Source organism: Zingiber officinale, chromosome 8A (assembly GCF_018446385.1).
Source record: "Zingiber officinale cultivar Zhangliang chromosome 8A, Zo_v1.1, whole genome shotgun sequence".
Taxonomy (NCBI): Eukaryota; Viridiplantae; Streptophyta; class Magnoliopsida; order Zingiberales; family Zingiberaceae; genus Zingiber; species Zingiber officinale.
Window position 1 is genome coordinate 17,484,350 of NC_056000.1, and position 16,786 is coordinate 17,501,135.

The following is a 16,786-nucleotide window of genomic DNA, read 5'->3' on the forward strand; positions in this document are numbered from 1 at the left end:
CTGATAGAAATTGTAGTGTTGGGTCATGAACAATTGAAGCCCATGCAGCCAGAAGCCTCACAATTATATATATATATATATATATATATATATATATATATATATATATATATATATGTTCAATTTAGTTCATTGATAAACAAATCCAATGCCTTCTGTTAAAGCATAATGTTTCAGGTTTAGATAAATGACACAGATTAAGTATAAATCAGAAGGAAGCATTCCCCTATGAAAACAAATGCTTGATTACAACAATAAATGACAATTACAAATACATTATATTCTAATCTCTTTGGATGCCGAGTCAGAATCTTCACCTTGTGGTTGTCTCCTCAGTGGCTACTACTTTGCCTGCTATTTAAATTTATGATTTCCATGTCTTTGGAAAATTTGGCTTCAAGAATATCCTCTACTGGATAATATGTGATTATGTGATTATTTTGTCTCCTCAAGTAATGGTTTATTTAACCAGTTAGTAAAGATGATCAAGAAAAGCTATAGCCTATAGGGTGGCAGCTCCAGATGCGAGCTCAGATTCACCCTCCATTTCGCTCTCTGAGTGGTCATTCTTTTCCTGCAGATTTAACTCAAGTGTCAATAGGGGAATAGTATTGGTTACGTGCATATTAGCTGCTTGTGTCACAACATAGTGAGCTTAAGAGGGGAAGAAAATAAATAGAGGTGGTGATGCCGGTGTTTGCCGGCAATCAGATCACTGGAGGTGTCCAACAGCTGACCAGCTTTGGTCTACGACCACCTTCAACCAAGCAGCAGTGAGTTTCCTCTTTTTCCTTCTTCAATCTGTCTGGTTTTAGACAGATTGATTTCGGTGGAAAGGAGAGATCAAGAGATCCTCTTCAATTAGTCTCTCCACCACTCAAGCCAAATAAATATATTATTTTGTTTTTTTTTCTCTCTCCCTGCGTATTTGAATTCTTCCTCTCCGACTAAATACACCCTGAAAGTGTTTAGCTACCAGTGTAAATAGCTCTAGATGAGACTATCCTACATGATAATAACTTATAAGCTGAAGAAGGTTGAAAATTCTACTGCAATGACTTCTGTAAGATTTAGTTCCATCCAAGATTGTTTGAGTGGAAATGTTTTAGTTAGGATAAAACGGGAAAAGGATTAATAAAACCAGAGGCTCTTGTAAGTGGATGTTTGTTTTGACATAAGTAACATTATTTTTTTAAAAAAGGCTTACTGTGCAGTTAATAAATGCTAAGCATCATTCTCAAGGCATGGTTTAATGAGATAAAAAAATTGATGCAAATGTTACCTTATTCTGGGAAAGGTAGCGCTCTAGTGCTCCATTTCCTCGTAGAATTTTCACTCCGGACCCTGGCCTGTTGAGGGAGTCAATTGCCTCTTCATCCACCACAACTGCATCAATTCTATCCTTTCCGGTCTTCACATCTGGAATCTAAATCCAAGTGCCAAAAAAAAGTTATTAGAGAATATGGGCGTGCATGCCTTGCCAAGTCTCTTAGTTCTGGATTTAGAATGCCACCCTCTAGAAGCTGAGAAAATAAGGTTAAAGGAAAACATAATACAGTTGGGGATGTTTTGTGAAAAGTTATTTGCAATATAACTTGTCATGGAGCACTCCCTCTCATGTAGTCATGCTGGACGATGCTCAATCTAAAAAATAAATTTGGATTTGTAATTCTGGAACATGCAAAAGTTTATATCGCAGGTTCTTGGTTAAAATTAGGCTTGTGTCAGATAAGCCTATTAGCAAAAGGTCAAATGGTACGTAAACAAGGAATAAGTAGAAAACAAAAAAATGGTAAAAGAACTAGATCAGCAAGGAATCTCGTGCAAGTTTTATATTGAAGATGGGTGGAAAAAAGTCTAATGCATTTAAAAGCCACAAACTAGATGTTGGTACTGTAATCGAAAAATGAAACTCAAAATTATATTGACAATGCAAGGTGTGGGTTACTTCATACTTTCTTTCAATTCAGTATTGGCTAATCGACTCAAAATGGGTCATGCTCCACAGTCAATAGCATCAAGAACTTTCAACTTAAATTGCTCTAAAGAAGTTTCTCTCATTGAGAAACTATCCTTGGATAAGGTTCATGCTGGTAACTTGTATAACTTGAGCCATAAATTTCAGTTATACTAAAAGATAATTATGACTAGTTGAAATTCAGCATACCTCGTACATCGCTTCTGTAAGAACACTTTCCAGAATGGCTCTTAAACCTCGGGAACCAGTATTTTTGGTCATTGCCTTTTTTGCAATCAGCCGTAGAGCAGCATCAGTGAAATGCAGTTTTACCTGTGATGCAATGTGATTAACTTGACACTCAAAATAGCTTCTGTACAAATGAAGAATGAACTCCAAGAAATATATAGATTACTTACATTGTTCAAATCAAAGGTTTTCTTATACTGTTTCCCAAGTGCATTCTTTGGCTTTGTTAAAACCTGTAGTTGACATTCTTGGTCAGTTGATTTCCCTATTGATGAATGAAGAAAATCTATAACAAGCTCAAGGTAACACCTTTTATGTAGGCTGATAAATTCCAGAAATTGATCAATTACACATAATTCAACTGATTTACTTAGAAGTTAGAACTCATTGTTAGGCAACTCCATGATATCAAACTCACATAATATATTAGGATATTTTACTATGTACAGATCACCTGATCAGAAACTAAAGAAGTGCTAATCCTATAGCCATTTACAGTGGAACTGTGAAGGGAACATAAATGTTGACACAGCACAAACTGATGTACTGAACAAAACGGAAATAAAGGGGAAGAAACATGATAGAGATTTTATTTACCTGAACAAGTTGGTCTTCATTTAGCAATGACAAACTAACAATAACTGGAAATCTCCCAACAAATTCTGGGATGAGGCCATATGATATAAGGTCTCCACTTTCAACCTATCAAGAAAAATATAAATTAGCTCTCTTAGTTTTAATATATATATATATATATATGCACACCATAAAAATATGCAAAAATAGCTACTAGTATTGGGAAGAGCAATAGTTTGACGAATTATGTTTATGATTCATGCAAAACTTTTTCTTAGAAATTCATCCAGCTAGCTAGCACTTGGAACTCACCGATTCTATCAAGGATGATGCCACTGCAGAATTTGTCTGTTCACCAGCTCTCAGGCTCGCACGTACTGGTGCACCAAATCCTATTGACGAATCTTGACGTCTGTGACATATTAAAATGTAAGGTTGTTCTCATACTCCTTGACAAGCAAGAATATATAGGGAATACTGCTGGAGGTATCTAAGATCGGGAAATTATTTTACCTATCTGAAATAGTCTTTTCCAAATCAACAAAAGCACCACCACATATGAAAAGTATATCTTTGGTATTTATCTGCATAGCATTTTCAAAAATATATCAAAGTAATGGAATGAAGTGATTTTTTTTTTTTAAATGTAAAGCTGTAGAAGTTGAAGTATATATCAAATAGTTCATGCAATATGCTATACTGAGAAAATTGCAGTGAGACCAAAACATCTATCGTGATCCACATCTTAATTGGCAGCTTCATTTATACATCCTAAAACTTCCTTTGGTATTTAAGGTTGCATTTGATTGAATATTAGGCAAGGTTAAAACAGAATTAATGGTTTAACATGCCAAATCCTCTCAAGTCAATAAGGATCAAACCAACAAGTTCAGAAGAGTTTAGAATTGATTGAAGATAAAATGGATTTTTCCTTTTCTTTGCCAACACAGATGATCCACTTAGCAGGATAGCAATTAAAAAAAGGGGTAAAAATTAGCCTATAAAACCTGGCTTTTCTGACCCTGGAATTACATAAGAATCCTCTTTATGGTACTTTTGATCAACGATCATAATTCTTACCTAACTTGAATGGAACAAACTATTCATTAACCTATTGTTAAACTATGCTTACAAGAAATTCCATATATCTATCATTAAACTATTTTAAATACCATTCACATAATCTGCATTTTCTCAAATGAATTCATGCATCAGTGAAGAATGTTTCCCAGTAAATCATCATCAACCACAAATAGAAAAAAGTTTGAAACTTATAACACAATGTGCAGAGAACCACTGAAAACAATACTTAAAAGGCTCCAAGTGCATACAGCTAAAATATTTGACAACAAATTTCTAAGTACCTGTATACCCTCACGAGATTGTCTCCTAGCTCCTTTATCGGGTACATTGACTATCTGAATGATATAGGAAACTTGGTTAAAAAGCCTGGACGAATTCCTCAGTATGAGGTTCACCCCTAACATGCAAGCAATGAAGGTACAATTAAATTTAAACCATTCCTATAGGACAAGACTTTGTTCAAAAACATAGAAAGGTGAGCAAGTAGAAAATAGTATAATCTATCAGAGAGAGTTGGAAAATTATTTGGTTCTAGAAGATTAGGACACATTTTGTTAAAAAAAATACACTATTTAACATGAATGCTCCCAAGAAAACCCCAAAAAAGCTTTTAGAGATAATGTATACTTTATATATTGGATTTAAGGTTTCAAAAACATACATGCTATGCGGTTAGTGAATATGTGATTTGCAAGGCATATGCAGTGAGTGTTAAAGAAGGGGAGCTTGGCGCAACGGTAAAGTTGTTGCTATATGACCAAAAGGTCACGGGTTTGAATCCTGAAAACAGCCTTTTGCAAAAAGCAGGGTAAGGCTGTGTACAATGGATCCTTCCCCGGGACCCCGCATGGCGGGAGCTTCGTGCACCGGGCTGCTCTTTATGCGGTGAGTGTTAAAATATTAAAAATATTTATATTCATAATAGAAGTATTTACCATCTGTTTAAACTAACACTTACAAGTGTCAGGCTACTAAATATGTTAGCTTACAATTTCAAAGTTAATTTGGTTTAGTTTGAATGTTTAAATGAAAGAGACAAGATTTTTTTAATTGCATGTATAGATGGCATATGCGATGGTTATGTGAACTAAAGCGAGGGGTGTTTAAAACAATGTTTGTGCAGCTCAACCGAGGGCTTCTTAAAACGATGATTTAGTCATCATCCGACTATTGCAACAAATCTTAGACAAATCCTAATTACATTACAAACCAATAAATCCATGCTTCAGCAATGACAGAAATAATCTTAGTGAAATATCTCTTCAGACATTTCCATGCCACCTTCTATAAGTAGAAAGAAGATAAATATAGAACTGAAAAACCAAAATATTCTGTGACTTACAGTTCCTTCTAGCATCTTGAGTAATGCTTGTTGAACACCTTCTCCAGAAACATCTCTGCTGATGTTTAGACTCTCAGACTGCAGTATCGAATTTAGACAAATATTCATACCATATTGGCTATGATGAAATAATGATTTAATCAAAGAAAGACCTTCTTAGTAATTTTATCAATTTCGTCAATGTAGACAATGCCTTGTTGAGCTGCTTGCACATTAAAATTTGCTACCTAGACAAACACACACACACAAAAAAAATAGAGCATTTAAACATAAGTTGAAGCTATTAAAAGAATAACATTGTACCATAATGAAAACTAGACATGAAAAGGCGGTATCTCAAGCAAACTCAATTTGAAGGGATACATAAAGAAGTGAAACGTTTGAATCCCAGGGGATGCAATGCTAAATTCATCCATGCTCATGAGTGGAAGTCTGGAAGATCACAAATGTCCGTAGATGGAAATGAACCAACAAGCTACTTAAACAACTTTTAAGATACTTGTCCTTTTATCTGTGTGGTCATTCAACAATTAAACTTTTGTAAAGCAATCTTATAAAATGATTAGTGAGAATGATGGTAAATGGAGGATCACATGTGTTTATAGATGGCTATGAAGCAAGTGTATTCTCAAACAGAACTTTCCAAGATAATGTTTTTGGTGTAACTTTACCTGTGGTATTACAGTAACAAACTTTTTGCACAAGATTGTATTAGGCAATTCATAGAGAAGCATTTAGTGGAAAGGTACATAATTACAATTCATAATAATGTTCTTGAATCATAAACCAATATATTGAACATACCAGGACAAATATATCTGCCAGGAAAAAATGAATTTGTTAAATTTGTTTATATGCCCAATTATGCCAGAAGAAAGCTGCTAGATCATGACCCTAGTCAGAACAGATAGTTTAGACCAGCAGAGGATAATGATAAGCCATTAAGCCATCAGTTATAATGGTGAGTTAAATGTGGACATAATATTTCTCCACCAGTTCACTTCAGAGTGGTCCAAACGTTCTAATTCTTGGATGTCCAAGTTAGAAATGGCACATTGTAGTTTTAATGTAGCAATCTGCCCTCTCCTATCCTCCTCCATGCATGTTCCCTTCCATCATCCCATGGTATGCTTTTTTCCTCACCATACAGATTGTGCTTCTTCATCAGCAGCATTCTCAAGCATGAAAATTCCCCCATATGAGAGAACTTCAAGGCATCCATTGTGCAAGACAACTTTCCACCCTACTTCTATAACAGATCTAGTATGAATCCAGTGTTATTCCTCCAGCAATGTTTCCTCTGTTGTGCAATCACTGGCTGACTTTCCTCGGCTAATGCACTCACCTTTTCTCCTCTAAAATTCCGCCCTCCTTTACCATGACACATCACATTTCCTGTTGGCCCCCACCAATTTTTTTTTAACCTCTCAACTAACGCATCATTTCAGCCTCCTATCTTCTGCCTCTTGCTTGACATTGTACCATCAAAGTCTCTCAACCTTTGCACCAATGTGGCATCTTCTCTATGCTTGGCATTAACAATAACTATTTATAGAACACTTTTTCTTGGTAGTAGTTTGTGTAATTGTGCTTTGATTAATATATATGTTCCAACTTAAATGGTGAATCAATATATATTTGATCATGTTAAATTTGATTGCATAACAAGTTATCACATAATGACTAACGATCTTAAAGTACAAGGTGGAGTAGTTAGTGTACAGAGGTCAAACACATCCAAATCTTAGTAACTAGTACATTCTCATGGGCATTCGATTATTTTGACGAAGGTTCACTCAATTCCTTGAAATCATAAACACTTCAATCCTTGCAGCCAAAGAAGGAACATCAATTTGGACAATATTTTAGGACATTAGATGATCAGCTAAATCACGGGGAAAGTACGGTGATAATAAAATTAATCAATAATTTTAGGTTTAGTGCAAATAAACAGAAAGAGACTCTTATGCTTGTTTCCTCCTGTTATAGTTCTTCATATACAAAGCATAGCCCTCTCCTTGAATCTTTTAAAAATTTTAAAATGCTCAAAGAAACCATGAGCGCGCTAAATTGTCAACTTTTTTAGGCCAACTTATCCAATCAGGTGATATTATGATCCTAAATAAAAAAGATGCATAATTTTAGAAGCATGAATAACAAAACTAGAAGATAAAAGAAAATTTTAAGTTATAAATATTAGAATTTAGCATCATAACAATCATTATAGTAGCTAAAAAGTAAAAAAAAAAAGAGGACTTTTGAAGTAATTGTATATTCTTTTTTAACAGCTACTACCGATAAATAATTTTAAATTTTCTAATAATATCATGATTTCAGCTGATTTATACCAATTTTATGCAGCAAGGAATCATGGTGGAGCAAATATTTTGCACTAATATAACTGTCTATGGGTAATCCAAAATCATACCATTAGTAACTTGTATAATATTGACTCAACATCTTCTCCAACATAACCCGCCTGCAAGATATTTCACCAAATTCAGTTTCTAGCAAACAAGGTGAAAAACCTATTAAGAAAATATGTGCACATTTCACTTAGTCAAATACTATACATGATAAATAAATCAAACTGGTAAAGAGATTGGTTTTCCACTAGTTAATCCATTGTTTTTAGTCATTTCAAAGAATGTTACAGTTGAGAAATATATAACAGTGATGTAGTGTACCTGGGTGAACCACATTGATACTCACACATGTGAATGGACAGGCAGCTCTATGGAAATTCAACTTATTTTCAACAGTTCAAGATAGCATCTCATCGCCTCATTTAGTTTTATATATTTAGCAGGGCCACTTAATTTAATGGTTTGATGAAAGTAAAAAATTGTAACTGTTATGGTATCATAAGAAGTAATTTTCTCAAGATATGACATAAATGAGAAACGAGAATTGCCATGATAAGTGAACCGAAAAGATTTAGTTTCTGCTAGCATTTTAACTAAAATTCAATTAAGTTGTCTGAACCAAAATAGAAAGATGTATTTTGGATAAGAAACAGAAAACTAAATTCAAAAAGACTTCAAAGATGGTCATTAAATGTGCTGCAAGAAATTACTGTATTTTGAATGCATGAGTGGAACAATAAGCTAAGGAAATGAACCTGCCTGTGTTAAACTAGTTGCATCTGCCATAACAAATGGGACATTAACAAACCGGGCCAATGTTTTTGCCAGTAGAGTTTTTCCTGTTTTAGTCATTATGTTGATCAGAAGTGGAATATGACATATGGGCTCAATTAAACCTATCTATAGCATTTAGAATCTATTTCAAATAAAAGAAAATATATATTACCTGATCCTGTCGGTCCCATCAACAGAACATTGCTTTTCTCGAGCTCCACATCATCATGGGGATTTTTTTCTACCTCAACATTTTCAGAATCAGGCCCTGAACTGGAAATGGAACCAGGAAATTTAGTTCATAAAAATTCATTGAAATTAAAAATAACCTTTATGGAAAAGATAAAGAACTATAATAATTGTAAACTACATTTAAAACAACTATTGTGACTAGACAGTTTATCATCACAAATGTTAATCAAATACAAGTGATATGTGCATCTGATTGATTAATTAGGCAGTCTTACATGGCCTTTGATTGTTAAATAGAGCCATGTGGACAAAGTTGCATATAACCAATAACTACAATTATTCAATTCTAAAAGCTAGTGTATATAATTGTTACAATTCTTAATTTTAGTATATTTCATTACAAAGTAGACATAAAAAATTAATCTTTTTAGCAGTGATTCAAATGTACTTAATTCATGCCAATGGACACTTTCATAGAAGCAAAAAGTCCAACTGTGAATTATTGGAATGGTAATCTAACCCTTTCTTTGGAGATGCTTGACTGATTCTTTTGTAATGGTTGTAAACAGCCACAGATAGTACCTGTATTTAACTTTAACAGGCTTCAAAATCAAATAAATATTTGAAATAACCAACTTTGATGAAACAGTTGAACAAATAAAAATTTCATTAATGAGAACAGGACAATTTCAATTTTAGATACTCAAAATTATTATGTAGACTACAAATATCGAGTCACATAAAAGACTACAAGCATAATGAACAAGTTCAATTACTAGCTACCCACACCATATTTTGACTAGCTTATTAATTATTATCATTGAAAAGAAACACCATGAAAAATCTGGTATGGCGAAGATTCAAAAAAATGGAACTTAGCAAGATAAGTACATGCAAGAAAAAAGTGTAGTGCATTGTCTCAATATAAAGCTTCACAAGCCTCAAATTCTAGGCTCATTATACTGGAACTCAAAGAAGGAACCATCATAAATATTGCCCTGATTCCTTCTTAGGGGAACCTGCCTCAACAGAGCAGAACAAATGCATAGCATTGTCATCACATATAAATTCAGATGAAAGCAAATCATTATTTATGCCCATATTGATTAAAAACGCTTCATCTTGTTGTTGGAGATTTAATGATAAATTTGTACGTAACTTGAAACTAATGAGATCAAGTAAGACCAATGAGAGTAAAATGATCTAAACCAGAACGAACTGAGTGCACTACTGCTGAATGATGTATGCAGGGAAAAGCATAGTTCAGCAAAATGACAGGCCAAAGAGTAGAAAAATTCAAGAAATTGAGATTCAGCATTTTGAGATTGAGTTCACTCTAAGCTAATTGTTGTTGTTTTTACCCATTATCAGAGATCTGTTCTTTTTTAGCCTCGGTTCTTGAAAGTTGTCTACTTTAGTTCTAGTATCAACTACCCAACAGTGATTTTCCATGCAGACATTTTATTGGGGCCTATAATATTCTAGTATCAACTACTTTAATTCTAGTATCAGCTACTTTAGTTCTTGAAAGTTGTCTACTAATATTCTGTTCTCCATTCTCACTGCTGTGCCACAACAGAAAGAATGACAACTTTCTAGTTAGCTGATACTTCAAATCAAGCTGGGGCCTATAATACCTAATGTCTCTTTCTATCCATGCAAAACTAACAGAGAGCAAGGGGGGCATAGCATATATAACAGGAATATGCACCTTTCATTATTGGAAAGTTTAAGTAGCAGTATGTTCAGAAGGTCCAATTGAGAATCTAAGATAGTTCTCATGACCTGAAAAGTAAAGGATTGTCTTCCGCTGAGCCAATCAACAAGTGTTATCCACCCATCTCTTGCCCGATTTTTAAATGAGTGCAATTTTCATGCAAATTTTTTAACTGAAATTCAGTCTAACTGAATAAGATGCTTGTTGGTTGGCCAGTGAAGAGAGCTGGCAGGATAGCTTTGTCCTGCATGTTGTATGTGGTGCCAGGATATTGCACAAATTTATATCCTCCATTAAGAATATGGATTATTTTCTAAGAAATGTGTCCTTTTTTATTAGGGGTGCAAATGCTCCTATACATTGTTTCTTAAATTGATATAAAATGATAAATTGTCCAAACCCATGAATGTAAGGTCAGCTTTTGGACAATTCTAATGGCACTCAATAAATTTGCATATTATCATGGCATGGATCATTATTTAGCATGTAGAACAGAGAAATGAAAGCACTACAGCAGTGACAGAATGAGTAATTTTCTTAATTAAGTGATAAAATCAAGGAAAATCTACCTTTTTAGCACGTTCCTGCCCAATTACGAACTTGTCGAGCCCTTTGCAGATCTCCTTGGGCGTTGGCAAATCTTTCCCCAGATTGGATCCTCCCCAAGCCTCCTTGCTCTCCTTACCCAAAACAACAGATCCTGCGCCTCTACCAACCCTTCCATTCTTCTTTGAGCGCCCTAATTCCTGATGAGGTTGAGGCAACGGCGGCCCTGGTGGTGTGTGAATCGCTAGTTCTTTCCCCCCTGGAGGCGTTGGTGGCCCCGGGAGGCCCGGCATTGGTGGCCAAAGTTCCGGAGGATCCCCGCCGTACATGGCCCGCAGCAAATCCCAGAACGAGTTCTTGATCCGGTTACCCGTCTCTTCCTCTCCTGCACCACCATCACCTCCCCCCTTCTCCTCCCCCGCTACCCTCCCTATCTCTACGAAGCTTCCCTGAAGCGGCACGAGCCGATTCGGCCTGAAATAGAAGGCGGACCGGCAGCTAGGGCACAGATTGATGGCCTGGTAACCCCCTCCGCGACCACCGGTCCCGGCCAATACAGCTGGCGGAGGCGGCGGCGGAGATTGCGAGGAGAAAAGGACCTCCATGTGCTTCGAGCAGCGGGGGCAGTTGGCCTCCGCTCGGATCCGCCGCACTTGAGGCACTTCAAGGCCACCGCTACCGGCGCCAGCGTCGTCCGATCTGCGGCGGATTTGGCAGAGGAGTTCGCGGCGGCGAGAGGCTGCCACGCCGAGTGGATCTCCCGAGCGGGATGTGGAGATCCGGCGGCCGACGGAGGCGACCGCCCGCAGTTTGGACCGGAAGAGGATTGCGGACATCGAGTTAATTATCCGAGGATAAGGACATGATGGGAAGAACTTATATAGCTGGGAAGGAGGAGGAGGAGGAGGAGGAGGAAGCGGCTGGTCTCTTCCTTCCTTTTTTTTGAGGGTGTAGTGTTCCGGCGGAGTCGTAATGGCTTATCGAGGGAAGTAGGAGGGCGTCCGATGAGGAGAGACGGTAGTTAACGGTTAAGTTGGTCTGCGGCCGCGATGAGTTCGCGTGAGTAATAAGGACGGTGGATTGTGGTCAAAGTCAACCTTTCAATTTAGATTGCGATTGAGGTCAGATCCAATTAATATCCGAATCGGAGAGGCCTCCATTAATAAAGAATTTCGTAAAGAAACTTAACTCCTAGCTTTATTTGCCTTTTCAATATGCACTTGATTTTTAAAATTGTCCAAAAAAAGCTTCTTAGAAGTTGATACTTTTATCATTGCATAGCATAATTAATAACATTGTTATTTAATAAAAATGATGAGAAACTATCCATCAATTTTATTTTTTTCTTTTTGTAAAATAGCCTAACAAATGACATTTTGTATATCAAAAAGTATTAAAATTGACTTAAATAACACCAACCCACTCGAACACAAACACACATGAGAGCAAACTAATAAGAAAGTGGAATCGATAATGTTTTAGTTCAACAACTTATTTCATTAAATTATTTCGTAAGTAATATTCTGGACGGTCCAATATCATCGACCCTAAGGTAAAATATAAACAGTCTAGATCCATATAGTCAAATGGGGAGTTAATAAATTTTAATTCATTAAATTTAAATTTTTTATCATTTTATTACAAGATGGTCATTTTCTCTTTTTTTTTTTATAAAAAAAATGATATGCAAGGAATTCAAATGAGCCAACTAGGTCGACCAAACAAGCTTAGCTCAATAGGAATGTTTCGATATCAGAAATGTTTTCCTTCACAAAAGATTTATATCATTTTTATAAATCAAATATCGATTACATGAACCAAACCAATGCAGCTGATGTTTCTGATTGAACCCATCCAAAAACACATTGATTAGTCGAAACAATCAAGAATTAATCAGAATCTATGCTGTTGGTGCCAATTTGATAACCAAACTTTGAAATTTCACAGCCCTTGCTTTTGTTCTTCAATCTCCAAGTCTCCAACCCATTTTTTTTTTGGAAAACCCTAAGAAAATAGGGCTTTCACTCTTGGGATACCATTCGGATTGCAGTAACCATCTGCTTGATATATCACCTACATTTCTTGTTTGGTGGCATTGCTTCAATGAATCACATAGAAAGTTCAAACCTAATTTCTTATGTTTCCAGCAGTGGTAGCAATGATTACATCACCAATGTGGGCATCAAGTCATGGTTTGAAAATAAGCATCCAAAGAAGTAGAGCATTCAACTCTTCTTATTTTAGATGTTGTTCATGCCTCCTACACCTAGTTGATAACAAAGATGGCAGCTTGTTTGCGTTAACAGACTTGTTTCAGAAGGAAAGGGAAGAACATGGGAAAAGGATTTTTGACGAGGGATAAGATGAAAATTACTAGAGGTGTGTAAACAAGATAAGGGTAATATAAAACTTGTTGATGCGTTAATCGCCAATGCCACTATAGAATTGGTTACTTGAGAGGCTTCAGACCCTGCAAAGGAATAGTGTGTTTAGATACAGATTGCAAATCTAGGTAAAGCTGATAGACTGTAAGTTGAACTGAATTTTTTTGTTCTGCATGAAGTTAATTGAACTAACACCTTAACAAAAACAATTAAAAATATATTAATAGAGAGTAATATGCATGTGAGATCAACAAAAACACTAAACAGTGAAAAAGATTCAAATGAAATTGCATAATTGAAAATTGACAAAAACAAAATAACTGGGTCAATATAGGAATCAGATGATAGTATATAGAACTCAATTTATTCTGTGAGCCAATATTATAAATGTGAGCCAAATATTGTATCTTAACTATTGTCTTAACCTTAAATGAACAGAGAAGGTTAATAGTTTTCTTATAATTTCAGAAAAGCATGTCCTTAATCTTTAGTTCCATTTTTCACTTTAATCTAGCCATCCGATTATTCTCTAATCTCTATGCAAGGGGGCTGATACAAATGAACACATTCCTCTCCATCTATTAGGTTAAGCTTTTAATGAAGTGAAAGAGTTTAGATTTAAAACACTAGTGCAGGAACAAGCCATGTGCTAGCTCCTCTTCAACATTCTTATTGTTCATGAATGAAATGGAATGGAATGCCCTAGCCAATTTGGCGGTCGGCTATAAGCTGACCCCATGATTTACCTCCCTTCACATAATTTGGGACGGGTTGTGAGGGGCATATGGGGTGAGAGTAATCACCTTTGCTAGAATGAATGAAATGGAATGTCATGATTTACTGAAACATAAACACCATTAAATGATGCAACTTCTCAAGCAAGCCAAGATTTTGTCGAAACATCATGTCTAGAGAAAGAAACAAGGTTGGAACATGGACAAATTACCTTGGCTGTTCTTAATTCATTCACTGCAATTCTAAGGGAATCATCTGACAGCAACAACCTTGACATAGCACCAGTGCTCAGCCTGAAATTTAAAATTAAGGTGTTGAGGAGATCTGCAATAGTTCGATTCACAGGATGCTACAATAAAGAATGTTACTAAAGGTATGATCTTTTAGATAATTCAATGTTCTGATAGTTCTTCCTTAACATTTTCAAACAAACTTATCGATAAAAGGACACAAAATGGATACTAGATCAAGGAATGAAGGGTGCAGACTGTTTTGCTTCTCATGTACATGTAAGATGAACTCAGACATGGATGGTATTAAAAAATAAAATTGTTCAGATCTAGGAATAGCAAAACAAAGGACAACTTCAAGATATTCATTGGAATAGAGCATTCAATCTGATGTGCATAAACAACATACAAAGGAAACTGTTTCCAATCAGTTCACTCAGTTGTAGAATGCAGGATGATATCAAATAGAAAATGATCATAACAGAGTCGAAGGAAAACCAAGTAATTGGATCAGATGTGAAACAACAGATTGATTCAAAGAACAGTTTGTATCTTCAAAGAACAAAGCTAACCAAGGCAGAATTCAACTATAGAACCCCTTTTATCTTAGTCTGTTCAAGGAAACCCTTCAATTCTTCTTTCCAATAAACCAACCGGCAAACAAATTATTTTCCTAATCTGAAAGTCATAGCTTAACTTCGAGTTGCAGATATCTAGAAAGTAACATCCAAATGAAGATGAACCATGTCACAATGTAACAAGTACACTCAATACAAACCATTCATGCAATTAGTAGGAAAAAAAATACCTTAGCAAACAATTGTAACACAAAAACAATGAAAACAACTCAGTGTACGTGAACTTGAATCCAGATAAAATTTAATTGCAATATTAGTTATATCTGTTATAAATAAGGAAAAAGAGTATCTTTGCTTGCGATCTTCCACCAGTAAGTATTAAGGCTTAAAAATTTAAAGTATGGAACGTAAATAATTCACAAAAATCCCTCATGCACTAAAATTATAAAGAAGCGAACAAAATGTGGAATCCAATTGGAAGACGCAAGGGAAATACCCCAGTACTTTTGCTGTTTCTGAAACAGAGCCTTCTACAGCATATATTAGATCTAACAGAGCTTGCATTCCCTGTTGAACAAAAAAAACCAAAGAATTTTTTTTTAATGTTTTCTAAATAATGGCTTCCAAGATCCACCATTAGTAAAAGATAGCAGTTGCAGTAGTCGTTCATACAAGAGCAAACTTAGGATTGTTTGGACCAATCTGGGGGCCAACATCTTTTCCCCTAATAGCTGACTTTGCAGGCAGGATCTTAAGAAGCTCATAAGAAGGTGTATATCCTTCCAAGTCTATTGCCTTCCTGACTAATTTAAGAAAAGGCATACTTCAACAGGAAGACCATATGGTATATATAAAACATAAGAATATATGCTAGTAGGAAAAACAAAGAGCCCAATCGATTCAAATCTTTGTAGAATAATTCAAAATTGAATTATAGTTAAGCAAGTTCCCTAAAAGGAAATGATTTTTGGAGCATAACCTTTGAGAGCTAACTTAGTACGAAGCCGAGTAAGCGCCATTGCTCGATTCTTGTGCTGAGATCGCTCCTCTGCAGCCTACAAAATTCCAACTTTATCATCAAATGATGCTCAGCGATTCAGATTGACTCCCCAGGAGGTCTAGGGTATGTGAGACCTGGGCGATGACGCCAGTTGGGCGGTGGCAGATGCGAATGGCAGACTCACGCTTGTTCCGATGTTGGCCTCCGGGCCCTGATGATTTGAAGGTGCCCACGTCGCACTGCGCCATGAGATCGTCATCGGAGAGATCGAGATAGTTGGCGGCGGCGGCGGCGGCAGGCGAGGAGGAGGAAGAGAAGAAGGACAAAGTGGGAGCAGTACGGGGCAGAAAGGTATGCGGGAGTTGGAGGAAAAAGTGAGGGGAGGAGGAAGGTTTGAGGTTGAGAGAAGGGAAGAAGGGAGTCCGTCTCAAAAGCGCTCGAGCCATCGAAAACGAACCACGAAAGCCGCAACGAAAGAAGAAACGCAAGAGGATGGTCAAAATCAATTTTGACTTTTGGGTTGATCCGGAAAAACTCCTACTTTTGCATATACATCCATTTCATTTAATAAATGACAATTTCTACCCTCTAACTTATCTGTCCACTGCATTTTTGTGTTGCATGAATTTATTTTTCTATAATATTTTTTTATTCTAGAATTTAATTTATTTAATCAAATTTAATGCTTACCAATACATATGATTGTTAACAAAATTGAAACAAAAAAAAAAAATCAATTACATGGTTTACCAGTTGATTTAAATTTAATTAAATTAGTCGTAAGAAGTTCACGTTATGAGCTGCGAGCCTTGCGACTAATGAAAGACAAATAGCCTGTTATTAATCATAGCAAGAATTTTATATTCCTTAGAATATAATAATTTAATTAGGTTATGACAATTAATATTAAAATGAGCATAGTCTTAAATAATATACCATATCAAAGTAGATTATTTATCTAATAACAAAATCACATTTACCCTTTTTTTCAAAAGTCTCCAAAAAAGACTTATTTAATTAAGATAAACTATTTGTGCATCTCCTGAAATTTATTTGT

The 16,786-nt window shown here is 35.7% G+C and overlaps 2 protein-coding genes across 3 annotated transcripts; both read right to left on the reverse strand.

The window, feature by feature from the left end:
* Positions 1 to 132: 132 nt before the first annotated feature.
* On the reverse strand, positions 133 to 11,746 carry LOC122012826 (CLP protease regulatory subunit CLPX1, mitochondrial-like). Its single transcript, XM_042569479.1, has 15 exons — positions 10,826 to 11,746; positions 9,060 to 9,121; positions 8,520 to 8,620; positions 8,333 to 8,412; positions 7,636 to 7,686; positions 5,360 to 5,434; positions 5,208 to 5,285; positions 4,147 to 4,200; positions 3,296 to 3,366; positions 3,095 to 3,194; positions 2,804 to 2,908; positions 2,377 to 2,439; positions 2,168 to 2,290; positions 1,283 to 1,426; positions 133 to 574 (listed from the first exon to the last, which is right to left on the reverse strand). Exons 1-15 carry the CDS (start codon positions 11,636 to 11,638, stop codon positions 503 to 505), a joined length of 1,992 nt encoding a protein of 663 aa, XP_042425413.1. The 5' UTR covers positions 11,639 to 11,746; the 3' UTR covers positions 133 to 502.
* Positions 11,747 to 12,569: 823 nt separating this feature from the next.
* LOC122007788 (peptide chain release factor 1-like) lies at positions 12,570 to 16,198 on the reverse strand. 2 transcript variants are annotated; one of them, XR_006119118.1, is made up of 7 exons: positions 15,864 to 16,198; positions 15,709 to 15,784; positions 15,402 to 15,532; positions 15,226 to 15,296; positions 14,133 to 14,214; positions 13,177 to 13,272; positions 12,570 to 13,068 (listed from the first exon to the last, which is right to left on the reverse strand). XR_006119118.1 is itself a non-coding variant. In XM_042563315.1 (6 exons), exons 1-6 carry the CDS (start codon positions 16,173 to 16,175, stop codon positions 13,252 to 13,254), a joined length of 693 nt encoding a protein of 230 aa, XP_042419249.1. In that variant the 5' UTR covers positions 16,176 to 16,198; the 3' UTR covers positions 12,570 to 13,251. The 2 variants fall into 2 exon arrangements, 1 of the variants encoding a protein (XP_042419249.1); XM_042563315.1 differs by having other exon boundaries at positions 12,570 to 13,272.
* Positions 16,199 to 16,786: the final 588 nt, after the last annotated feature.